General features: G+C 34.1%; 4 protein-coding genes and 1 long non-coding RNA gene across 13 annotated transcripts; 2 read left to right on the top strand and 3 right to left on the bottom strand.

The window, feature by feature from the left end:
• Nucleotides 1-814: 814 nt before the first annotated feature.
• On the bottom strand, nucleotides 815-1,396 carry LOC149500833 (uncharacterized). Its single transcript, XR_016324702.1, has 2 exons — nucleotides 1,265-1,396; nucleotides 815-936 (listed from the first exon to the last, which is right to left on the bottom strand). It is a non-coding gene; the product is annotated as an uncharacterized LOC149500833 (long non-coding RNA).
• A 1,335-nt stretch (nucleotides 1,397-2,731) lies between these two features.
• Ttc19 (tetratricopeptide repeat domain 19) lies at nucleotides 2,732-3,896 on the top strand. 2 transcript variants are annotated; one of them, XM_028175839.2, is made up of 2 exons: nucleotides 2,732-2,874; nucleotides 2,947-3,896. In XM_028175839.2, exons 1-2 carry the CDS (start codon nucleotides 2,864-2,866, stop codon nucleotides 3,836-3,838), a joined length of 903 nt encoding a protein of 300 aa, XP_028031640.2. In that variant the 5' UTR covers nucleotides 2,732-2,863; the 3' UTR covers nucleotides 3,839-3,896. The 2 variants fall into 2 exon arrangements, with proteins under 2 accessions (XP_028031640.2, XP_028031650.2); XM_028175849.2 differs by having other exon boundaries at nucleotides 2,737-2,865.
• Ppib (peptidylprolyl isomerase B) lies at nucleotides 3,835-6,901 on the bottom strand. Its single transcript, XM_028175872.2, has 4 exons — nucleotides 6,494-6,901; nucleotides 4,825-5,032; nucleotides 4,265-4,449; nucleotides 3,835-4,131 (listed from the first exon to the last, which is right to left on the bottom strand). Exons 1-4 carry the CDS (start codon nucleotides 6,584-6,586, stop codon nucleotides 4,000-4,002), a joined length of 618 nt encoding a protein of 205 aa, XP_028031673.2. The 5' UTR covers nucleotides 6,587-6,901; the 3' UTR covers nucleotides 3,835-3,999.
• Nucleotides 6,902-11,791: 4,890 nt separating this feature from the next.
• On the top strand, nucleotides 11,792-14,644 carry LOC114241209 (serine/threonine-protein kinase PRP4 homolog). 7 transcript variants are annotated; one of them, XM_089735434.1, is made up of 3 exons: nucleotides 11,837-11,916; nucleotides 12,452-12,595; nucleotides 12,857-14,644. In XM_089735434.1, the coding sequence occupies exons 2-3, from the start codon at nucleotides 12,517-12,519 to the stop codon at nucleotides 14,572-14,574; spliced, it is 1,797 nt and encodes a 598-aa protein (XP_089591560.1). In that variant the 5' UTR covers nucleotides 11,837-11,916; nucleotides 12,452-12,516; the 3' UTR covers nucleotides 14,575-14,644. The 7 variants fall into 7 exon arrangements, with proteins under 7 accessions (XP_089591563.1, XP_089591560.1, XP_089591562.1 ...); XM_089735436.1 differs by having other exon boundaries at nucleotides 11,845-12,041; XM_028172041.2 differs by having other exon boundaries at nucleotides 11,855-11,916; nucleotides 12,452-12,740.
• A 3,572-nt stretch (nucleotides 14,645-18,216) lies between these two features.
• LOC114242264 (transmembrane protein adipocyte-associated 1 homolog) lies at nucleotides 18,217-24,466 on the bottom strand. Of its 2 annotated transcripts, none has more exons than XM_028173372.2 (6): nucleotides 24,066-24,466; nucleotides 23,703-23,998; nucleotides 22,897-23,154; nucleotides 21,716-21,902; nucleotides 20,954-21,083; nucleotides 18,217-20,629 (listed from the first exon to the last, which is right to left on the bottom strand). In XM_028173372.2, exons 1-6 carry the CDS (start codon nucleotides 24,152-24,154, stop codon nucleotides 20,462-20,464), a joined length of 1,128 nt encoding a protein of 375 aa, XP_028029173.2. In that variant the 5' UTR covers nucleotides 24,155-24,466; the 3' UTR covers nucleotides 18,217-20,461. The 2 variants fall into 2 exon arrangements, with proteins under 2 accessions (XP_028029173.2, XP_028029165.2); XM_028173364.2 differs by having other exon boundaries at nucleotides 18,217-20,632; nucleotides 24,066-24,464.
• Nucleotides 24,467-24,494: the final 28 nt, after the last annotated feature.

The raw sequence follows: 24,494 nt of genomic DNA, 5'->3' as shown, positions 1-24,494 counted from the left end.
GAGCCATGTGGCATTTTCATTAGCCAAGAGCGCCCATATCTTGCTGCATCTCCTGATGGTGTGTCGGGCGAAGAAACTATAATTGAAGTGAAATGTCCATACGCTAGCAGAAAACATGAAATAAATATAACAACGGTGCCTTACTTAGAACAATGTAACGGGATATTGTCTCTAAAAAAAACCTGCACATATTATTATCAAATCCAAGGGCAGTTATACTGCTCAGGCAAAACATACTGCAACTTGGTTATTTACACCTACAAGGACATCAAAGTGATTTATGTTGAAAAAGACAATAATTTTATAAATAATATGATAAATAAATGAGATATCTTTTATGAAAATATTTTCAAAGAAGCATTGTATGAAAAATATCTGTATTATAACTATACACACTTGTCGAAATAAATAATCAGGAATATTTTAAATTATTTTTATTGACAATTCCTTCTCTAAAATTACATAACATTACACATATGAAATATATAATAAGCTTAATTAGTAACATTCAAAATTGATCTTCTATTGATATGCCGACCACTCTACTCCAGCGATACCTTATATCAATGACATTGGCATAAGTGTGATTAAAACTAATGAAAACTTAGATGCTGTTTCCAACCCGGTGTAGTATTGCACTGTCTCATCGTCTGCAAGTAATAGCTCTGTAGAGAACAATCTTAATATATTGGATGTTTGAGTTCCAATAGTAATATGATGCCTTGTAATTGTTTCATCTATACTAGAGTTATTATTTTCTATTAGAATTTCTTGAGAGACATTTGAATCAAAATGCACATTGCTGTGTTCTTCAAAGGGTACGAGTTTGTAACCTTTGTTCTCTATTTTTTGTTTCTTCAGAAACTGGTTTCATATTCCATGAAAATATAGATGGTACAGCACCTTTCTTCAGATATTTATGTTAATGTTTGACACCTACAACACAAAGAAAAACATTTAAATATACTATCACAAGGACACCTGACCATGGTTCAAAATATTTGTTATTACAATGGATGCAGCGATTTAGATAGAACTTTCAATAGTAACAGCTGATAATGAACAACAGCTCATGAGGAATGCGTTTCCTCCAGTCTGATTTTGTGTTTGTTAAAAGGTTCCTTAGAACATAAATCTACTTGCAAAATATGTTAGCAACGAATAGTGTGCCTAACTAATTATTATTGGATTTTTTTAATAAGAGAACAAAGATGTGTGCTACACCTAGTCATGCATTATAAATATTTGACAGAAAGAAACATACCTGTGTATTTACTAATGTTTTCATAGTCAGATTCTACAAAGTGTTTACGACATAACCTCGAACTTTTTGTGGGAGTACTTTTTTCGCGTCAAATGGCCTTTAACCACAGTCTTCCAATTTTCTTGACCTTCGGAATTGATGTACTCCAATTTCTGAGCATATTGGCACAAAACAACGCGTCATTGTGCTTAAAATAATTTTTAATCAAAAATTCCAATACAAATATTGAATGTTATGGGAACAATGCACACAAGCGCCACTTTGACAGTTGCCAACCCCATTGCCAGAAACAGTGGAGCAAATTGTAGGCTACATAGCCGGCTTTGTAAGCCGAAAACTGTAAGCGAAAATCAACTGTCCAGAATGCTTATCATTGCTACCTGCTAATGAAAATTTATATTTTCACAATCTGATTAATTTGCAAGATTTCGGTGGGCTTTCATACCCATCTGTAGTGTTGTATAAAATATGCACACGCACAGAAACACTAATAAGACAGATAATAAAAATACATGATAACGGAAAATATGTCAGTGTTTTTCTAAAATAATTGATAATGAAGATATTCTACTCTTACTAAAAAACAGTCACCAGACAAATAATGATCATTTCTTTTTTTTGTAAACTGTGTAATGTAATGGTTGAATTTCAAAATCAGTTTTCCATACATTGCGAAAAAAAGATTCTTTTTTAATGTCTTCTAGGCAAAAACTTACTAAATTAATTATATTTCGAGGGACATAGAGTTTATTAAAAAAAAAAACAAATGTATAAACATTATCCAATTATATTGTTTTATTATTAACTTTGTCCAGTCCACTTAATAACATCGTCTACGCTGCTATGACTGCTATCATAGCTGACATTGCAGCAAGCACATGAACCGATCTCTGCTTTCGTTTTGATTCAAACCAATCACAAATAATGTTTATTTCAAGCCTCGTTTGTGATCGGTTATTAATTCATACGTCGTTTTGGTTTCAAGTGGGGCCACTTTTTTTTGTGAAATTTGTTCCGAGTAGAGTTCCGTCCTTACTTATTATTTATTCGTAGAATAACAGTGCTTTATTAATGGCTTAGTATCAGTGAAAGTGTAAAAATATGGGAAAATGAAATAAAGCCGCTGGACGTAGGTTCTCAGGATTCCCCAAAAAGTTTTAGTAACTGGCCACAATTATACGGAGATTATATTTCATCCCATATCATCTCATCTCATTTCATGCCAATTGATTAATGTTCCAAATTGTCAACTTCATTTCATTTTTCACATTATCATTTTTCGTGTAAAAAAAATTACAGATTAGGCTGTATGTTATGATATATTTGCCTTTCGAGTTGATAAAATAGAACTATTTTACCACTATTACAAATTTGACAGTGTCATAAAGTCATAAACGATAGTAGGGTACCGTACGTACCTACCTCGATTATCGTAGTCCTGATTGTAATTTAGGACTTCGTCGTAATACTAATATGAAGTAAAGTTATTGAGAAACTAATTTTAGGATTAAATTTTGGAATATAAGTTGTATTACGATTTCGAATTTTTTATAAATCTTAAACATTAAAGTTATGTAATATGCATTTTTTAGCTCTAACATGTCAGTAAGGTGCAGAAATTTATTTGTGCGTTTTGTTAGATCAACAATCAGTTTTAAAGCCAATCCAATAATTTTTGCCAGGCTTCCTCAACAAAAGATTGGCAGTGTTCCATGTGCTGTCGGATTTTCATTGTTTACATGGCTAGGCTTCTACAAGAAAACAAGTGCTGAAGATGAACTTATACATACCATTAAACATTGTATTCTCTTCATACAGAGGTATGACTACATTAAAGCAGAACAACTATTGCATGTGGCTCTTAGACAAGCCCAACAGATGCAGCATCAATTAGCAATAACCTATATTTATGATGTTATGGCAAACTTGGCACTTGAAAGAGAACACCTAGATAAGGCTAAAGACCTTTTTGTTGCTGTCACTCAAAGAATCATGGCTGATGGTGCAACTGAAGATGATTTTCGAGTTGTTCATATCAGTACAAAGTTAGCAAGAATAAGTCATCTGAAGAAGGATTATCAAACTGCTCAGATGGGTTACGAGTGGTGCTTAGAGAAACTAGAAAAAATTATCAAAAGCGATCCTTCAGAGGAGAAAATGAAGTTATTTGCACTAGCTGAAGATTGGTATGGACGGCTGTTCCTGGATACTAATCAATATGAACATGCCTTAAAACTTATGACCGACTCACTGGAGAAAATGCAATCCGTTTCAGATATAGAGAAAGAGCACATAGCAACTCAAATGAATGACATTGGTACAGTTTGTGATTTATTAGGTAAAACAGATGAGTGTCTACATTACTTCAAAGAAGCAATTGAAATCGGAAAAAAACTTGAAATGGAGTTAGGTACAATGTATGTGAATTTAGGAAGAGCTTACATAAAAAAAAAAATATTGTCAGAAGCAAGAAAAAGTTGTGGACTGGCACTAAAAATTGGGATCATGTCCAAAAATAAAGATGTTAAAGAGGAAGCTGAAAACTGTTTTCAAGAAATAAAAAGGTTGAATTAGATAAACTATTTAATATTAATATTGTAAACTTATAAATATATATTTATTACAGAAAATATTCTCATCACTTTTTATTTCCATGGTGATAAAAAAAAATCACATAGAAATCTAGTAAATGCATTCTCATGAAAATATTAATCATTAAGACATTTATTATAAATTTAGTGAGCACTCTCTTTTGTGACACTGAAAGGTTCAGCTACAACTTCCGTCTTCGTTTCAGATATAACAACGTCTTTGACTGGGCGATCGTTCGCACCCGTCACAGTCATCTCAATTTTCTGTACAACATCCTGCAAAACAATTTTTGTTAGCATAACATATGAAGATTCCTAAAGTGAATTTCAAAACAATACTGTTGCATTTTTGACCAAATCTGTTGATCTGGTGTGAATTTAATTTAAAATTAGTTGCTAATTGACTTACCATTCCTTCTAAAACTTTACCGAAAACAACATGTCTGCCATCTAACCAGGGTGTCTTAACAGTTGTGATGAAAAATTGAGATCCATTTGTGTCTTTGCCTGCATTAGCCATAGATAACCAACCAGCACCATAGTGCTTCAGCTTGAAGTTTTCATCTTCAAAACGCTCACCATATATACTGCGCCCTACAATTTATTTATTTTTGCATAAGAACTCTCACATTATTTTATTTGGTATTGAAAGAATCACAGACAATATATTACTACTGAAATTCCCTAACGAATGTAATGTTGCTTCTGTGCCTGAATATGGAATTCATGATTCAATTACCTAGTGTTCAATAGTAACATATTTTTAAGTGAATAAATACTCCACATATTATGTTGAAACTGATTAAGAAATAATCATTTTGAACCAGATTCTAGTTGAAAGGATAGGAAATAACTTAAATTACACCTAGGTAAGTCTCAATGGCCATTTGGCAGTCTTTAGATAGACCAAGTATGATAATAAAGAAAAAAAAAAAATTTCAGAAAAATAGTCAAGAGAATTTCAGTTACCTCCAGTTCCATCACCCTTGGTAAAATCACCACCTTGGATCATGAAATTTTTAATTACTCTGTGGAACTTGCTCCCTTTGTACCCCTCCCCCTCAGGTTTCTGAGCTAGTTCAAAGAAGTTCTCAGTTGTCTTAGGTACAGTCTTTCCAAATAATCCAATCACAATAGTACCAATGTTGTCATCACCAATCTTCATGTCAAAGCTCACCTAAAAGTATCTTAGATTTTAGAAAGTACCTAAGTATGTTTTTTTTATTAGGTGGACAGGTGGGCAAACTCATGGCCCGCCTGTTGTTAAGTGGTTACCAGAGACACCAACAATGTAAATGTCACTACCCATCTTGAAACACGAGTTTGAAGTTTTTTTTTTATTGTTTAGATGCGTGGACAAGCTCACAGCCCACCTGGTGTTAAGTGGTTACTGGAGCCCATAGACATCTACAACGTAAATGCGCCACCCACCCTGAAATATAAGTTCCAAGGTCTCAAGTATAGTTACAACGGCTGCCCCACCCTTCAAACCGAAACGCATTACTGCTTCACGGAAGTCTCAGTTTAACAGTATTATAACTGCCCCACCTTCAAACTGAAGTTCAGTACACAATGGGTCACAAGACAAGCTACCACCAGTAACATAATGCCCAATTATGTGATTTCAGTTTCAGACTCAGATTCTGAAACTGAAATTTTGTTAAACTAACTAACTATATGTAGTAATGATTACTTTAATTAAAGCTTAAAACATTAGAGACAAGAAGTTGTATTCTACATACAAATATGATCATCCTTAAAGAAAATGTTAAGCTTGCATTCTGATATTTTCATTTAGTAACCAATTATTATTAACATTAAATAAAATATATTTTTTAGCCCTTTGAGTGTGAGCCGTCAATAAATTTACTCTCTATTATTGCATATTTTAATGGGCTCTATAAAGTTGAAGTGTCAGAATAACCACTTTTATGTAGTTTTATTATATGTATTAAATATCAACCTTTTTGGATGTATCTGTGCATCCACATGTATAAAGTTTTTGATAAGTTATTGACATTTATAATTAACCATTGAAATTAAGTTTTGAATTTAGCATTGATTTATGTATTTTTTAAAGAATTTTTTTTTATATAGTATTTTTATTCAATAATCCTTTAGCAATATCTCCAAAATATGTGAAAATAAGCTCAGCACTAAAAGGGTTAAAATGTGAGATCCTAAATTAAAGTATATTAATATTTATGAGTGTATCTTGGTTCAACTGAATATAAATTGACTAGCATTTTTATTGGTATACAATGGCAATCTTTGTGTGTGTTGACCTTTTCATTGGCAATCTCCATTGTTACATAGATGATGCCGGCCTATGCCAGTACTCATATTCATGAGAAAAATATTCAATTCCACATTGTTCATTAATTTGTTCTTAAAAATTTAACATGTTCATGTGAAAATCAGTTATTTCAATAAGTTAAAACTACATTTAATTTCGAATTTATTTAGAAATTTGTAGTTATTAATTATTACTTGTCGAAAAATGTTCACAAAGGAAACTTACTGTAAAAAGCTTCAACGTCATAACTTTTAAAAGGTCAGCGACCGATTAATATGACGGTTTCCGTTAAGTTTTAATAAAAAAAATAGGTAATTCAAAGACTGTAATGTTCTATCTTACCTTATGAGTAACTTTAGGTCCTTTGGGAATTTCATCAGATTTGGCACTAGCGATGAACAACAAAATTCCTAAAGCCATTGTAAGGGTACCCATGATTAAAACGAGTTTAGTTCGTTTCCTTGCTATTTTTACAAAATTCGTTTCGAATGTTTATTTTTTCAAAATTTACGATATAAAATATTGAAATTTGATTTAAAAACCAAGCCAATTTACTATTTTACTGATTAGGAACAACCACACCGTACTGTCACTTGCAAGTAGTGTCGAACTGAACAATGGAATTTAAAATTTAATACCTAGCGAACGCATAGCTCGAATACAATGCAAGTGGACGGCTGAGTAAACCGAGCAATCAAATTTCAAAACGACACAATCAAAGACCAATAGCACCAGTCACTTCTCGTCATTGTAATTCGTGTCAGATTCGTATTTGATCACTGATCACAGACTACATAGTACGATCATTAGGGGGACGGGGGGGGACGGCCATACTTGGTGACTTTTAAAAAAATGGTGAGAGATCTTTGAAGTCCCTCTCACAAGTTTTGTTTCAAATTTAACATACGCGTAAGCCGATTTATTATAAAAAAAATATTTTTTATCTATTTATATTTTATTCCGTTTCTTCGTAACTTTCGTAAGAGAGCTCTTGCTGTATTAAAGTGAAACGTGCGCTTTAAAATATAATATAGTAAAATTTAGTGTTTCTGCTCCTTTATACGTGTAATACGTAATGGTGGTTTATTAAATGCTGAGCATCTGTGGAAATGCACAAGTGTTAGATTTTTTTTTCCTACATCATTGTTGGTAACCATGATGCATGAAATTAATACATGCATTACGAAAGTATTAAATTACACGTGAAGCTGTTGGTAAAACTAATGTCACGAAATTAATTTCATGCCACTAATTTCGTAATGTAAATTCGCCCTAAGAGACTATTCCAACTATTCACGGATCGGTAGGTAAGCTCACGGACTCAACTTGAGAGAATTGCTAACACTGACGGTCGCTGACCCTAGCAAGAGCAGTGCTTCGCTGAATCTACCTCCAGATTGAAATCGCGACCTACTGAGAAGATCCGGCGAAAATTCATCGAGTTGTGTTTCTAAGGTAGTTCGACGAGGACGGTGACCGGGTCTTCAAAAGCCTAAAAGCACTGAGAGCATGTTTTGATCGAACTTGACAAAGAGGTCGACGTCTAACCCATGCATCAGCCCGCTGAGTTTCTCGCCGGATCTTCTCAGCGGGTCGCGATTCCGATCCGGTAGTAGATTCATTCGCGAAGCAATTGCTCTTGAGTTGTTAGGTCCTTCGGAGGCGCTCGGGCAGTTGTTAGCAAATCCCACCCCTCCTGGCTGAGCCTTTGCTCGCCCACCTGTCCTGGTGAAACTGGAAAGGCCTTCGGGCCACCAGTAATCTTTCAATCATAAAAAAAGCATGTTTTCGGCAAAGGCAACTTTGCGTTGTCCAGTCGCCTGGGTAATTAGGTGGTTTGCAATTAGCGGCGGCTACATACGAGGTTTATCGTGTCACGCTACTTTATCAAAGTAGTGGTCTGACGTGACGCTTCCTCACGATACTTACATAACGGATCCATATTATCATTTTTCATAAAAATAAGAATATAAAATAAAATAAGACATGACCTAAAAGTCGTAGTTATCAGGTCATAAAATCACTTAAAAAAAAGAAAGATATGTATATGTACCTAGTCAGGTCATAAATTCTGTCACATGTTTAATGTAAAATAATTGAAACAAGTTTATTCATTATGTAACCATTCATATACCAAAATGAACTTAACAAAACATAGATTCTTATGACACTAAAGTTTTTTCAAAATGACCTCCGTGATGTTGAATACAGGCCTTCAATCTGCGCGGACAGTCGTCTATCGCAGCACGAACGAGGTCCATGTCAATATCGGCGGCTGCCTTAATCAAGGATGTCTGGAGTGACTCCAAATTGGGATGAGGCTTTGAGCACGCCTTTTCCTCCAAGTGTTGCTATATCTTGTAATCTAACGGATTCAAATCTGGACTGGAGGAGGGCCAGTCTTCGTGCCGGATGAAGTCGATTTCACGCGCCGCCAGCCAGTCTTGTGTGCTCTTCGCTCTATGAGCTGGCGCCGAATCTTGTTGGAATACCCAGTGCCTGTTATTGAACATGGTGTGAGAAACAGGTTCCACAAAGTTCGTCAGGACTGTATTTTGAGACACAACTGCATTCGTTTTTACACCTTTCTCACAAAAATATACCTCTGTTAAGCCCCAATAAGAAACTCCCAACCATACCATGAGCGAGGATGGAAAGTGACCTCGTTGGACACGCGGAATACGGTTGCTCGCTTCTTCACTACTGTGTGCGTACACCTTATCATTTTGTTTGTTGTAGCTCTCTTCTACGGTAAAAATTTTTTCATCCGAAAAAAGAATTTCCCGATTTTTTTTTTCCCGCGTACCGCTTCAACAAAGCGCGGCATCTCTTCAGTCTCAGGTCCATTAGACGAGCATTCAAACGATGTCCTGTTTTTCTTCGATATGCCCGAAGCCCTAAGTCTTCATTTAACACACTTTTCACCGTGGTTCTGCTTAACCCCATCTGAAGGACCAACAGTTTCTGATTACGTTTGGGATTTCTTTGAATTCGCGCCTTCACAGCTTTTATCACTGCTGGAGTCCTAACAGACCGAGGGCGACCACTTCTTGACCTGTCATCTACACTAGAGTCTTCATTGTATCGTTTGATGGTACGATAAACGAATCTTTTGGTTATATTAAAATTTTTCAGTATGTTAAAAATTTGAATTGGCGCGTAACCGCAACGATGCAACGCAATAACTGCAACACGGTCTTCTTTAAGCGTCCACTCCTTATTTAAAAATGAGTAAAATTCTAAAAGTATACATTTTTATTTTCATGAACAATTCGAAATTCGAATTCAATAAACTTTTTTGTGGCCAGCATTCTAAAAGAAAAGTTTTTACTGTGTGACAATACTTATGACCTGACTAGTTAAATAATGTATGTATATAAAAATGTGTCTATGTGCCTCATAGATTCCGAAACGGTTGGATGATTAAAACTTTAGGAAAACTTTAGATAGTCAGTTTTGTAAAAAGTTTAATAAAGTCAAATTAAAGATCAGCCAGCAACCAATCACCATCAGGTGAGCCGTGTGTTCGCCTGCCTAGAAGGGTATTAAAAAAATTAAAGAGGGCGGGTTTGACTAGTGAAGGAATAAAAAATATAATCGCAGTTAAAAATGAAATTATATTCGACAATTTATAATACTTAATTAGTTAAAAACCGAACAAGAATGATGTATTCAAATAACAACAGTTATTTTTATTTTTATGCCTTTTGGCAATAATTGATTTCGTTTCAAATGAATAATATTACTACTTTGTACAGTTCAAAAAAAGTTAAAGGTGATAAAATGTCTGAAGTAAATCTAAAACAAATATTATAATTAATAAACTATACTATATATAAAGTAACTATACCTGAGACCTTAGAACTTATGTTTCAAGGTGGGTGGCGCATTTAAGTTGTAGATGTCTATGGGCTCCAGTAACCACTTAACACCAAGTGGGCTGTGAGCTCGTCCACCCATCTAAGCAAAAAAAATATATATATATACAACCAACTGCCATGTTCGAGTGCTCAACCGTATTATTTGTGGTATCGTTACTTTGGGGCCGCTATTCTTTTTTTTTTTTATAGCCCTTGTAGGCAGACGATCATACGGCCCACCTGATGCTGAGTGGTTACCGTCGCCCATGGACTTCAGCAATGCCACGGGCAGAGCCAAGCCGCTGATAGGAAGGTAATTTTTCTTACTGGACTTATAAATATTGTGCAAGATGATATTGAAGAAATATACTTGGTATTGTGGTCATGACTTGCAGAACAGTTACGCTGTCCGAAACTTTAGAAGTTTTTTTGGTAGTGGTCAATAATGGTTCAGGGCGTTATCGGAATTGAGATAATTAAATAACACAACAGCGTTTATTCGCGACTGAACTTAAAAATTAATAAGCAACGGAGCTTGCGGGCGCAGCCGCATGTCATGACTACGCACAATTTTGTTTTTTACATAACAACCTGTGTCCCTACAAAACTATTTGTTGTTTGTTGTCATATAGGCCTTTGACTACTTTTTGTACTGAAATTGCGTTGCCAAGATGATGCTTATATGCTCAGCCTGGAGGATTGTATTAAATAGTCTCATGTTAGTGTTGTATTTCGTTTGTAATTCTTCCGTGAACGCATCAGCCATTCTGTTTTTTTTAACTCATCCGTGAAGACGCTTATATCTGACTGATTGATTTTTAGACCGGTCTTCTCATCACTCAGCATCTCAAAGACGAAATGCTTAGATCACTGAAAGCTTGAGTGTAATCTGCTGTATCATTTTCTTGGGTACTAATGAACCTTAAAATGACCCTTGGTGTGGTTCTTCTGTTCTATCGCTACTATCATGGATGCGTCTTAGAAATAGAGCAGTTTATTTTGTGTGCCAGTCTTAGATGTTTTAGTACACCAGATTGCACCACACTACTGCAACCTACTAAAGAAGTTGAGCTAGTGCACACGCTTCAAACTGAAGAAACAATGAAAGCTTATTAAAACGCTTTTTCTTATTTTTTAAGGGATTTTATGACCTGGTAACTAAGACCTTTCGGCGAGACGCGTGAGAGACTTACAAGCCCACCGCCGCGCCGCCCGTAGAACGAGGGCAAGGGAGGTGGATCTCGCCCAAGCCCTGGCCCTGTAAGTGTTTCGGGTCCCCCTCAAATGTCGGTCTGGGGACCGGCGAGGGGGGCCTAAGAAGACAACGTGCAAGCTGCTCTGCACGCGTTTTACGCAAGAGCATCCGGGTGACCAAGCTGGGTATTCCGTAGAATAACTCACTCTAACTCACTCTAACCTCACAGGCTTCGGATAGCCTGCCGACCGAAAGGGCTGGTGGTCGTGGCACCGACGACCGCCGGTCCGCCATTCCGAGGGGGAGGGTGATGGGAGAGATGTGCTCCGCACTAAATGCTTCACTTTCCCCCCTTTGCCATATCATGAGTTCTGTCGCATGCGAGGTTTGGACGTTGGTCGTTGAGCGAAATGAAACAAAGTCGCTGGACGTAACTTCTCGGGATCTTTCAAAAGTCCACTGAAAAAATCTCAGTAAATGACCATCATTTTACTGAGATTATATTTCATCCTATATCATCTCATCTCATTTCATTTCATTTCACACCATATTATCATTTTTCATAAAAAGAAGAATATAAATAAAAATAAGACATGACCTAAAGGTCTTAGTTACCAGGTCATAAAATCCTATAAAAAAATAATATTTGTGCCTATCTACGTATCATGGGCTAAATTTTTGTCAAAAAAGTTATTTTTTAAAAAATATAGGTGACGCAATTACAAATTATTCATCATTCCAGCATAAAACATAAACTTACATAGTTTCGTTCAATATTATGTTATTATTGTAGTGATGTGAAGTCCCTGACGATTTAAAAATTGTGTCTAGTGCAGTATGAATTTCAAACAAGCTACACTATGCATTTGCTATAAAATTGGTTTCGTGTAATGCTAAAAACATTTATATTATTTAATTGTTTTTTCCATTACACTTTATTATGGAATATTTTGAATCGGTGCTCATAACATGATGAATCATTGACTTAGGATTCTACTTCTCTTGTATCCTTAAAGCTATACAAAATTAGTTTTTACATATAACAGACTTAATTGTTCTAAAAGAAAAATTAATTTCGTGCCATCATGTTATGTGTACTATTTTAACCAAAAAAGTACTACGACTGGGAAAATTCTATAATAATTAAAACCTAAATTCATTTTTCTTTTTAAAACATATGTAATGGTACATGGATATTGTGAACTTTTGTTACATGTATTCTCTAATTTGTAATATTTTTTCTAGCATGTAGCAATCAAAACCCATTGCACACAAAAACCATGGATGGTGATGTTAAATGATCTGTACAAATGGGAATGATGGATGAGTGTGAAGAACTTATCTTGGAATGTTGGATTCCAATAAAATTTGTTGGCACTGGGTGGAAATGTAATCAAGATACAGTTCACACTTATTTTATTAGAAGCACTGTCAAATTTATGAAGAATAATTAATCAACAGTCATAGTTTTGCAGGCATAATAAGATTGCACCGTTTCTGCAAAACAATGATGCTGTTAAATACAAAAACAAAAGTAATTCTCATAAAATTGGCACAAAGCTAATGCTTAAAATTTTTATACTTTTATATTGGCTGTACTAATCAATGTTGCAATTAACACTATAATATCAGTTTGTATTGTCTTTACAGATAAGCATTCCTGGTTAATATTTTCCTACAATATTGTTACTATGGCTGATAAGAAGCCTAAAAGAAATTCTTCCAAATATTGTTATTATGATGAACAGAAAGCAAAAAGAAGAAAACAAAAATCTCGAATAAGATCTCAAACTCCACCATTACCTCACAGAAGTGGGACTAGTACTGAAGAACTTTTGCTAAAAAGAGATTCTCTAAAGAAGCAGCTGCAAAAGTTTAAGCACATTTCTAGAAATGGTGGTAATCAACATACAGAGGAAAATAGGAAACGAAAATACACAGAGGGAAAAGATGGTAAACAAAAAAGATATAGTGAAGATAAAAGCAAAAATAGTCATGGTCAGCAATCAAAAAGTGCTCCATCAAAATCAAATATAGAAATTGCATCAGAGTCTGAAGACGAAGAAAGTATAATTGAAAAAAGAAGGATACAAAGGAAACAATTGTTAAAAAAGTTTAATCAATCACATGATGATAACCATTCAAAAAATACTGAGAGTATTATAGAAAAGAATAATGGGGGTAATGATCAAAAGCTCACTGATGTAAACCCAACTTCTGCTGGAGAGACTGATGATTTCACAGATATGTTTTCTGAGAAAGATGATTTTAAAATTAAAGATCTTCTTAAAGTGGACAAAAATGATTTTACAAATAATTCAACTCTGACTGATAATTGGGATGACCATGAAGGATACTATAAAATAAGAGTTGGTGATGTTGTCAACAACAGATTCACAATAAAAGATACATTAGGACAAGGTGTGTTTGCCAATGTAGTGCGTGCTCAAGATAATGGTCAAGGAAACAACTATGTAGCAATAAAAATAATTAGAAACAATGAGTTGATGTACAAAACTGGCTTAAAAGAGATTTCTATATTAAAAGAAGTCAATGAGGCGGATCCAGAAAATAAATATCATTGTGTGCAATTTTTAGGGCACTTCATGCACAAAGGACATCTCTGTTTAGTTTTAGAATCCTTACATATTGATTTGCGATGTGTACTTAAAAAATATGGTAAAAATCATGGTTTAAACATGAAAGCCATTATTAGTTACAGCAGGCAATTACTCTTGGCATTGAGATTACTAAAGAAAGTTGGGATTGTGCATGCAGATATAAAGCCTGATAATATTTTAGTGAATGAAAGGAAGAATATCCTAAAGTTGTGCGATTTTGGTTCTGCTGCAAAAATTGATGAAAATGAACCCACACCATACTTGGTGTCAAGGTATTATAGAGCTCCAGAAATAATTTTAGGGATTCCTTACAAACATGGTGTTGATTTATGGTCTTCAGCTTGTACAATTTATGAAATGACGACCGGTAAAATCCTTTTCACTGGAAGCTCCAACAACAAAATGCTCAAATGTTTTATGGACTTAAAAGGAAAAATACCAAACAAATTAATTAGAAAAGGCAAATTTAAAGATCAACATTTTAATTATAATTACAATTTTTTACTCCACAAAAAGGACGAATTTACTGGTAGAGATAAATTAGTTGAGGTGACAAATATCAATGCAAATAGAGATTTGAACAACGAATTACGAAATTGTTGTAAAAATATGACAGACAAGGAAGAAAGGAAAATGACACAGCTAAAGGATTTGTTAGACAAAATGCTAACACTGGACTCTAGTCAACGATATTCAGTAGCAGATTGTTTGAAGCATCCGTTTGTTCAAGATGTTTTAACAAAGTAGACAAATTTAAGTATGGATACGTATTCAATTTCTCAGATTAATTAATGTCTAATAAAACAAAATGATATTACTTAAAAGTATTTTATTTAAAGAAAAAAAACATCTACCATCAACAAAAATATAATATAGCTTTACATAAAATTTGGACCATCACAGCAAAAAAAAACTAACGTGTATAATTCGAGAATTGACTTTTGCTTTGCATCTAACCAAGGAGTAGGCAAACTTTAATACAATTCATATTATTTAGTCACTGTTTTTGTTTGATAAAAAATATGCCATCCCAAAGTAGTATGTAAATGTTCATTTAAGAATTATTGTAGAAACTTTCATACGTGCCTAAATAGTTTAGAATTCATAACATAATAAAGGAAATGATCACAGTCAAATTATTCGTAGATGTATAAAAATTAATATTACTTAAATTATTTTTACTCAAATTCCTATTCACACCCATAAAATTTACAACAAAATTATAATATAGGTAAATATACGATCACAGAACAAAACGAGCTCCACTAAAATATAAAATCGATTAAGAAGTTTATACATTCATAGCAAAACATTGATAAAAAAAAAAAAACGAATCTATTACAATACTCATTGCACAAATCACAACTATACGGTATTACATTATTCCAAAACAAATTAATATACACTAAAAATATAGTCAACCAGGTAGTTTCCAAAATTTCGATATTATTATTTACTGCATCTTAATTACACCAAGTCAGAGTTAAAAAGTTATCGAATGAAACTTTTACATTAAACTTATTTGTTTAAAATTGTCCTGGTTGACTCTGTATTTTCTAAACTCTGATTGAATATTTCGATATTTTTTTTAAAAATAGACTCCACTTTTTGGAGGGTTTTTTTTTTAAATAATTTAGCTGGATAATTCAGATCATAGCTCGCCTGGTGTATCGGATCCCATTGAAATGACAACGTGAATGCGTACTTGCGTACTTGCGGACATTTTTCAAACCAAAGCATTCTGGATACGCAACGAAAACATACTTACTGGCCATTGCACTTTGTTAAAAACTTTTAAGAAAATAAGGAGGTTGAGCATTGAGGTGGAATAGTGGACCATCCGAAGAATGCATATTGGTGTAGGCAACAAATAATTGTAGGATACTAGCAAATTGAAACGCTTGCCACTTGGCGCAATATGCAGGCTATAAACAAATGTGTAACTACATTTTAAAGACAATTAGGACAACGCCCTTGTCGTGTAAATACTGTTTAGAATTCTCAATAGAATATAGTATGGTATCGATATGTAGATACCTATCTTTAATTGATCGCTCAGTTTGATACGTTTGAACTAAAAACAATACAATAGATGCCAAACATGAAAAAAAGAAAAATACATTATGTAGAAAAGTTACAGACCTACAACCATTATCGCTTAAAAAGCACTATTCCAAAAGTCTAGTCAAATATACTCTTTAATTAAGTGGCCATGAAGACTAGTTTGAGATAGTGGATTCAGAAATTGTATTAAGATTGTATGAATTTACTTAACACTAAGACTATTATTTTTATTATTTCGTCGGGTATAGTTAGAAATTATCACATGCGGCATCCACGGTCTCCAAGCGCAGGGAAAGGGGTATGCCAGCTTCAGTGTGCTCAGTGCGAGTTTTTTTACTTTTCGATCGCGTAGAACTCAATTCAAATTTGTATGGAGTTAGAACAGCGTTATAATAATATGGAGTTGAACTACGTTTGTGGCTAGGGGCGTTGTTACAACTCCATACAAATTTGAGTTGACTTTTATAGGATAAAGAAGTTAAACAACTCGCACTAAGCACACAGTACAATTTACGAAGCGACAAATATTTGTTTAGTTGAGTGATTTACCTGGCGCCGTAACCACAGGCAATCCTAAAATATCATTTATTACAAAGTAGTAATTTTGAAATACCCTTAACTTATTACGTAGCACAATTTCATCACACAGTTGTGTATTAAAAATGACTTCGGATGCCCCTTAGTTCCGTGAAGAAATAATAAAAAATCCAAAACATGAGAATTAGCCAGTTACCTATGTATCAGACAATTGCGACATTAAAAGGAAAAATATTAGTTGTGATAAATATCCCGTAGCTCAGGCACATTGATAGGGTTGTGTTTTTCACCAATTTATCGAAAAGAATAAAAGTATAAAACCAGCAGGACCTACGAATAATAAAACTTTAAAAAAGTAATTACGCTTCAAAAATGGTTCCACGTAAATAGTTACCGCGGAGGGCGGGGCTTAAAATAGCTACAGAACGGCGCGCCAGTTCGCTGTGGCACTCGTGTCGTGCGGTCGTGTTGCGTCAGTTTTCGGTTGACCAGTTAATTATTATTTTGCGCTTTTTAATTTTGCAAGTATGCAATTTTGTGTCGTGAAATGGTGTAAAAGCCATACAGATATGAAAAACAGTGGAATTAGCTTTCATTAGTAAGTATACAAACATCGTAAAATTTAATACTATTGATGATGGATAGTGTTATGCAATATGTACGATTACTTTTTCTATGAAGTAGTAGTTCTTTATACTGATCAGATAAAACAAGTTTTATTTAAGTAACAAGTATGATATTATGCAGCTATAACAAATGGTTTTATTACTGCAGATTTCCGACAAATGAAATTCAACGTAAACAATGGATAGCCGGTTGTGATAGTACGGTTGGTAAGAAATGAAATAAATTGGACGCATTGCAAAAATAGTACAATATGCAGCATACACTTTCAAAAAGAGGCCATGTACATACTTGAAAGTGGAAGTCGTGTGCCTTACACCTTGTATGCTAGTAGTAGTAGTAGTATTGATTTTAAGTTTAATTATCATATTTTCATCTCATGTACTAACTTATAAACTGCATTTATTTTTATTGCGCTAATAAAGTCATTTAATAAAAAAACGAGAAAATATTTAATGAATTCATTATTACTGCATAACGTCATCGTCATAAGGGTGCGCTGGGTGGAGCTTGTGAACCGTGACCTTGGCGCGGCCAATCGCGTGCAAGCGTGAAAGAGTGTGAGTGTTCGTTGTATTTGCTTTTATTTGTGTGCGTAAATGGAACCATAATCTAAAGTGCAATTGTAGGCGAGTTACTATTCCAAAGTTTTATTATTCGTAGAGCAGGACCAATTTAAATTAACTGAAATAAAGTAAGATAAGTAAGTCCTAAAATATCAAATTTAGTCAATTTTGGTCGAAGTGTTTCATAAATAGAATTTTATATACAGAAGATCGTTCCGACATGGCCTAAGTAAAACTATTGCTTTAAATAAAAATGTAAAAACTATGCCTCCATAACATTTGATTAACGTTTAGTACAATCGCATTAAACACAATATATTAAATTATACTCCTTATTAAAAAACATTTACTTACAGCAGAATTCTTCACAAATTTCGGTAATTTTTACTGATATTTCTAAACGCATAGAAATTGACAGTTTTATTGGGATATAGTACGTAAATCGTCATCACTACAAGTTATACGTAATAGACCGCGTTTCCTACATTAATCGATGCCTCCAATGAACACTACGCTAACTCCAAATTCGTAGATTTACAGGAGGAGCGTTTAAACGAAAAAAGTTGATAAAATCTTTATTATTGCAGATATATTTATGTTTTTTTTTTGTGTAACTAGCTGATTTACTCTTGCTTCGAACCCCATCAATAATGATTAATTGTAATACTTTTAACATAGTGAAGCGATTTGCAAGAAAAACGAAAATTTCAAAATTTTGAGTTAGAGTAGTTTTCATTGGAGGCATCGATTTGGTTTGTTTGTAACAACTATAACGAGACAAAGAATTAGTCAAAAAGTGAAACACAAATATAGCCATAAAGATAGAGCTGATGTCTATTATGAGATTCCAACAATACATAAAATCGTTTTATTCAATAGTTTAGCTGGTATCTTTTTTAATATAGTATTAGAAATAGGCAAACGGGCAAAAGTAACACTTCAATCGAAAATTTATAGATTTTTATGATCGATATAATATTATTTGGGAAATAAATACAACAATAATAAAATTAAAATGTTGAAATATTAACGATTCGCGACTTCGATAATAATCACAACTCATGATGTTACATCGGCTAATCGTCGGTATGTTGGTGTGGTTAGAATGAGATATTCGATGTAAACTCTAGATATAATTGTACTAAGCTAGAGGTTTAGTTTAAATTATTATTCGTTACCTAAGAATACTGGTAAACGTTTTATATTTATATGTTTGGTGAACGGATAGGTGAATTTAATCATTAAGGTACTCATTATTAATCATCAATACAATACTTCAAATTATTTTTATCACTAACGTGAAAGGTTAAGACAAATAGACAACGCTTAAAAACTAATCATAGCTTAACTCAAGACTGGTAAAAATCAATGATATTAAAAACCCTAGTCAACGCAATAATTAAAATAAATGGGCATAAACTATTTTCGGCATCGTTCGATTCTTGTTAATCGATATAAATACTCAAAGGGTATAATAAAGCATGTGAAAATATTAAACAAAACCAAAAGAATTAATTTTAAAGATAGTAGTAATATTACCGCGTTATAATAAAGAAGTGACAAAATATATTTCAGAAGTTCTAATTAATGCCTATTATGTACCTATTAAGTATATATTATTTATTTCTTTGTAAATCTAATGTCATCTGTGGATGGATCAATTACGATACTAATTTATCAATATAGAGGTCGTTACGCTCGATCCGGAGATCATACATACCTACCATATAATATATGATATTATATTCAAAATTATATTATAACATAAATACAAGTTGTCAATATGATTCGATTGTATTGCGTAATTGGAAATCGATTGTAGAATCGAATACCGTTATGATAAATAAAGGAAATAATTTCAAGTCGTCGGCGATCCTAATGATATCGACCTTTTGAAGTTGTACGATAGCTCAGTTTTATGATATTTTAAAGATTTAAAGAATTACGGATTTACCGCCAACTGCTCAAAGATTTCACGACTCCTTTTTCAAATGTTGCACAAACTGCGGCAACACGTAGCGCTAGTGTCGCGCTCAGTAGATTGCGCGGGTATCGGGCAAGTTGGCGGGAGATTTCAAAATGTGAACCCCAAAATCGAACAGAAGTTTCGCAGCATAGACTTACATAATTTGATGTATGTATTTTTCGAAGCCTCTATTTGGTAAGTTTTAATGAGCAGCCCCAGACATTATAGTAGTTTTCCAATTACAGAGCATAATGCGACTCAGTGACGCACAACGCCGAATTATGCTGAAGCTTAATTGGAACGTGAATTAGTTTTCAAATGCATCAGCAGAGTGCGCTAAGTTAGCACAGTTTTAATTAACATTGATTATTTCTAAGAAACTACGACGAAACGAAAGCCTTAAAAAATTTTTCAGCATTAAATAATATTACTAACGATAATATAAACAGAATTTCGATCAATGCCAACTTAAAGAAAAAACACTTGTCAATTTTCTGTCACTGAGTCGGTATCGATTGCACGCATCACGCGAGAGCAGTACTTTTGAGAGTGCTCGATTGTGCGAAGCGTTGCTGTAGTTGGAACATTCAACGTTGAGCATTATGCCGCATAATGCGCTCTTGTGCTGTAATTGGAAAACTACCACTATCTGCACCTAAATCAAATCAAATACTAATTTAATTCAACACGACCCGCTTATATACATTTCCGGAAACATCAGAAATAGTACATTCCGACACACATTTCGACACGCTAATGCAAAGGTATGCACAGCGAGCCCTCATACACAGTTTACTAATACATCTTACAATTAGTAATGTTTTTTCTTTGGATGTGTAGTATTGACAGAGAACGAGGCGTAATGCCGTTTTTGTTGTTATGTTGACGGTACATTCTGGCTGTGGAAACCGGAAATCGGAGCACCGGTGTCAATAGACTGAGCGGAAGCTATTGAATCCGGACTCTGTAGTGAAGCACTGTACGCAGGATTCATGGGGGTCGTTCCACCGGCCTCAAACAATGTGCTGTCGTAGACGCTGTTACTCTGCTGAAATATTCAACGTGAGGTCTATATCTTTCATGGTATATTTATTTATTTATTGCTTAGATGGGTGGACGAGCTCACAGCCCAACTGGTGTTAAGTGGTTACTGGAGCCCATAGACATCTACAACGTAAATGTAACCCACCTTGAGATCTTGAGATATGAGTTCTAAGGTCTCAGTATAGTTACAACGGCTGCCCCACCCTTCAAACCGAAACTCATTACTGCTTCACGGCACAAATAAAAAATCGATTAATATTAAACCCAGGTATGGTCTCTTTTACTTTGCAGTCATTATTATACAAAGTATTTGATAATAACTTACTTGATAGATGTAATCAGAATCTGTTTTGAGAGAACTGAAGCTCTGCTGGTGAGGAAGAGATACTTGATCGTCGTCTATTGGCTCGTCCATTTGAGCCTTGTACGAGAACATTATGCTTGGTTGTGACACACTGAAATTGTTTAAATTAAAGATTTAGTAATAGAAATTTATAAGAGTATACTCTTATGTTTATGGCTCATAGATATGATGATAAAGATGTTATGATTAAGTCTGCAGTTGTGATTAAGCTAACTGTAAATTAGTATCATTCCTGAAATTTTACTAAGAATTTATTAATTAATAAAATAAGAGCAACATTAAAAAATTAGCTTTTAATTATCAGTTGGTTTAGAAATACGAACTAGCTAGGGCATTATAAATTATGTGGGTATTTGTGGAGTCTTCTGGAAAGGGCATACAGGAGAAGATTACTCTGTTTATTATCAGATTTTATGCTTGGTACTGTCATTAGTTGCAGCATTTGCTGAGTTTGGGATCCAAGGAGAAGCATGTCTTAACACGGGTGGTGGCATTCTGATGTGTATGGACACCGGCAAACATATAACATCTAATCTTCAAATTGTCTGTCCATTTTGGCTTATAAAACATAACGAAAATTATAAAACGTAACTTCATGGAAATTTAAATTGATAGTTTTCAAACAAACATTAATAGTTAAACATTTAGCATGGTAATAATAAAATATTTAAGTTTAGTTTCATTGTGATTAATTACATGCTATATGGACTACTTGGAGCTTACCTGAAAAATTCGCTGAGAAATGTGTGATAAACCAGTGGAGTGTATAGAGAAAAGTATAACCACGTTGTAACATCAACTACACACAATCCAGATTGCATATCACCCCAGGCCAGGAGTCCCGCTCCAACTGCTTGAGTAGCGTCCAATAGCGCCAGCAAGAACACATACAGGTAGAACGAGAGCTTTGCTGTAATACAAATATTCATATATTTATAATATTTCATTTGAACAAAAAACATTGAATCAAACAAACATTGAAGTCGTCTTGCCCTAAAGGATAAAACGTCCGGTGCATTCGTATGTAGCGATGCACTGGTGTTCGAATCCCGCAGGCGGGTACCAATTCTTCGAATGAAATACGTACTCAGCAAATGTTCACGATTGTCTTCCACGGTGAAGTAATAACATCGTGTAATAAAAATCAAACCCGCAAAATTATAATTTGCGTAATCACTGGTGGTAGGACCTCTTGAGAGTCTGCACGGGTAGGTACCACCACCCTAAGTGAAGCAGTAATGCGTTTCGGTTCGAAGAGTGGGGTAGCCGTTGTAACTATACTGAGACCTTAGAACTTATATCTCAAGATGGGTGGCGCATTTACGTTGTAGATGTCTATGGGCTCCAGTAACCACTTAACATCAGGTGGGCTGTGAGCTCGTCCAACAATCTAAGGAATGAAAAAAAAAAATGTCCTTAAATTTTTTCACATACAATATCACAGTGTGAATATATCTTTCAAGCCATAAAAATAAAATGTTATATTTAATTTGACATTAATTTGGAAATACATAGCTTTTTATTGCTCATGAAGAATTATTTGAAAATCTTTCTTCTAGGCTTCTGTTTCAAAGGTAGGAAAGGAACTGTCCTACCACTTAGTGTAATGGAAATGAGACTTAGGTTTCATGTCTCAAGCTGAATAATAACAAAGGTTGTAGTATTTTTGAGTTCCTACAAAGAGCAGAGTCCAGTTTATACAGTAATATGACAATATTTAAAATAATTTACATTATAGTTATTGTAAAACACGCAGCATTTTGGCAGAAAAAAGACAAGGATGATTTCTTTGATTGTAGAATGTAATGTAAAAGCATCTGTAATAGTATATGAGATAGTGTATTACTAATTAAAATGAACTCTGTTACAAATCTGTATTATACATGTATTTTTATTGTACTTACATGGTAATGCTAAATATTCTCGCAGTGGGATCCAAGGCAGCAAAAGAATCACAAAATAAATAATTGCGAACACTACAGATGATGTAAACCAGAAAAGCATCCCTCCGTGGCCAAAGAGATCGTAATCTCTGGTTTCAATATGGAACATATCATCTGGCATCACAATTTCCAATGTGCCTTGTGTTACCGTAAAGGCTAACGATATAAGAGATGTTGCCAGTAACACATATCTTATACTGCTGCGACTGTCAAGATGACCTAAGAATCAGAAAAAATATGTAAAGTTACTATTCAAGTGATGGTTATGTAATAAAAGTAATCTCATTAGAGACGTTATAAAAAAAACTGAGTATTCAATCACCTTTGAAGTTTAGTGAAACCCCACAAGAAGGCTTATAAAAATATTATATATGTTTAAAGGTTTAAAGTTATTTAGCCTTACAATTTACTCTGTGCTCTGTTAGAAAATAAAAAAGCCTAGTAGAGCATATTGTGAGTCCACCCACACAGGTAGTTATAAACTCTTTGATTATTTCTACAGAAATCATCATGCTTTCCAGTTTGAATGGTGGGACATCCATTATGCATTACAACTGAGACTTCAATCTGTCTCAGGTTTGGTGGCAGCACCCCTTTAGTGATATATGTGGACTGTTGTAACCACCTACAATACTATACAATAAACAGTCAATTTTTGTACAAATCAACATAGATGAATAAATGCACCTATTTTGTATGTTGTCTGATGACTGGTAACATATTAGGAAGCCATTATATAAATTGTTATTGTAAAGTTGTTCACTCACCAAAAGCTAATCCAAATATTACAACGCTCATTTCTGTTGCAAGTAGAAAAAACCTGACCATTACCCACAAAATCTTATCGATAAGCCCTCCCAAAGGCATTGCTGCATTAACAGTCATTGAAACTGCACATCTCACCAGACTTATTATCACGTTACCCCAGACCAATGCATAGAACGTTAAAAATATAGGACTACTAGTGGCACGAAGCTTTAATTGAGCCTTATTAAATCTAGCCACTAGGAAAAGCACAAAGAGAGCATTTGGTATAAGAATGATCAAATCCCAGATACGGACCCTGAAAAACAAGAAAGTCAGCACAAAAAACGCAATGACTTAACACAAGGATACGTCGAAAAACATACCTGGAATTGTTTATTTCATAGTATAGCACGTATTTACAAAACGTGTCCTCCTTCACGGGAGGCAAATCAGATCCGTTACTTCCATACATTTTTCCAACTTAGATTATGAATGTTTACAAATCATAACTTCACGTTTAACTCTCAGATTAAAGCAAAAACGTAATGTCAACTTGTGCCTAGCATTATATAGTAGTAAAAGGCCAGGAAAGAAGACTGAACGCTTTCTAATAGTAATTAAATTTGTTGGCAATTACGACATCAATAAACGATCACTCAAAGTATTCTGCAAAATTAAAGTACATATTAGGTACCAACATGAAAGTTTTTTTATTCGAGACTTTGTTGCAGACAAGACATTTCTTTATTTTTCCATTCTTTTCTTTGACATTGACAGCTTGACATTTAAATTGATTTTTAGTGTTGGAAATT

This window comes from Bombyx mandarina, chromosome 19 (genome assembly GCF_030267445.1).
Source record: "Bombyx mandarina strain Sakado chromosome 19, ASM3026744v2".
In the NCBI taxonomy this organism is placed as follows: Eukaryota; Metazoa; Arthropoda; class Insecta; order Lepidoptera; family Bombycidae; genus Bombyx; species Bombyx mandarina.
The sequence above is the reverse complement of the archived record's forward strand: the minus strand, read 5'-3'. Positions and strand labels throughout refer to the sequence as shown.

What these genes read in the sequence shown, in the direction of transcription:
- Ppib (XM_028175872.2), bottom strand. Translation starts at nt 6,586, where the DNA reads ATGGGTACCCTTACAATGGCTTTAGGAATTTTGTTGTTCATCGCTAGT. An exon ending in CAAGGGTGATGGAACTGGAG is followed by an intron (nt 4,450 to 4,824) that starts GTAACTGAAATT and finishes AATAAATTGTAG; the next exon opens with GGCGCAGTATATATGGTGAG. An exon ending in GTAAAGTTTTAGAAGGAATG is followed by an intron (nt 4,132 to 4,264) that starts GTAAGTCAATTA and finishes ATTGTTTTGCAG; the next exon opens with GATGTTGTACAGAAAATTGA.
- LOC114241209 (XM_089735434.1), top strand. Translation starts at nt 12,517, where the DNA reads ATGGGAATGATGGATGAGTGTGAAGAACTTATCTTGGAATGTTGGATT. An exon ending in TGTTGGCACTGGGTGGAAAT is followed by an intron (nt 12,596 to 12,856) that starts GTAATCAAGATA and finishes TTGTCTTTACAG; the next exon opens with ATAAGCATTCCTGGTTAATA.
- LOC114242264 (XM_028173364.2), bottom strand. Translation starts at nt 24,154, where the DNA reads ATGTATGGAAGTAACGGATCTGATTTGCCTCCCGTGAAGGAGGACACG. An exon ending in AATATTTGGATTAGCTTTTG is followed by an intron (nt 23,155 to 23,702) that starts GTGAGTGAACAA and finishes TCTGATTCTTAG; the next exon opens with GTCATCTTGACAGTCGCAGC. An exon ending in AGAATATTTAGCATTACCAT is followed by an intron (nt 21,903 to 22,896) that starts GTAAGTACAATA and finishes TTTGTATTACAG; the next exon opens with CAAAGCTCTCGTTCTACCTG.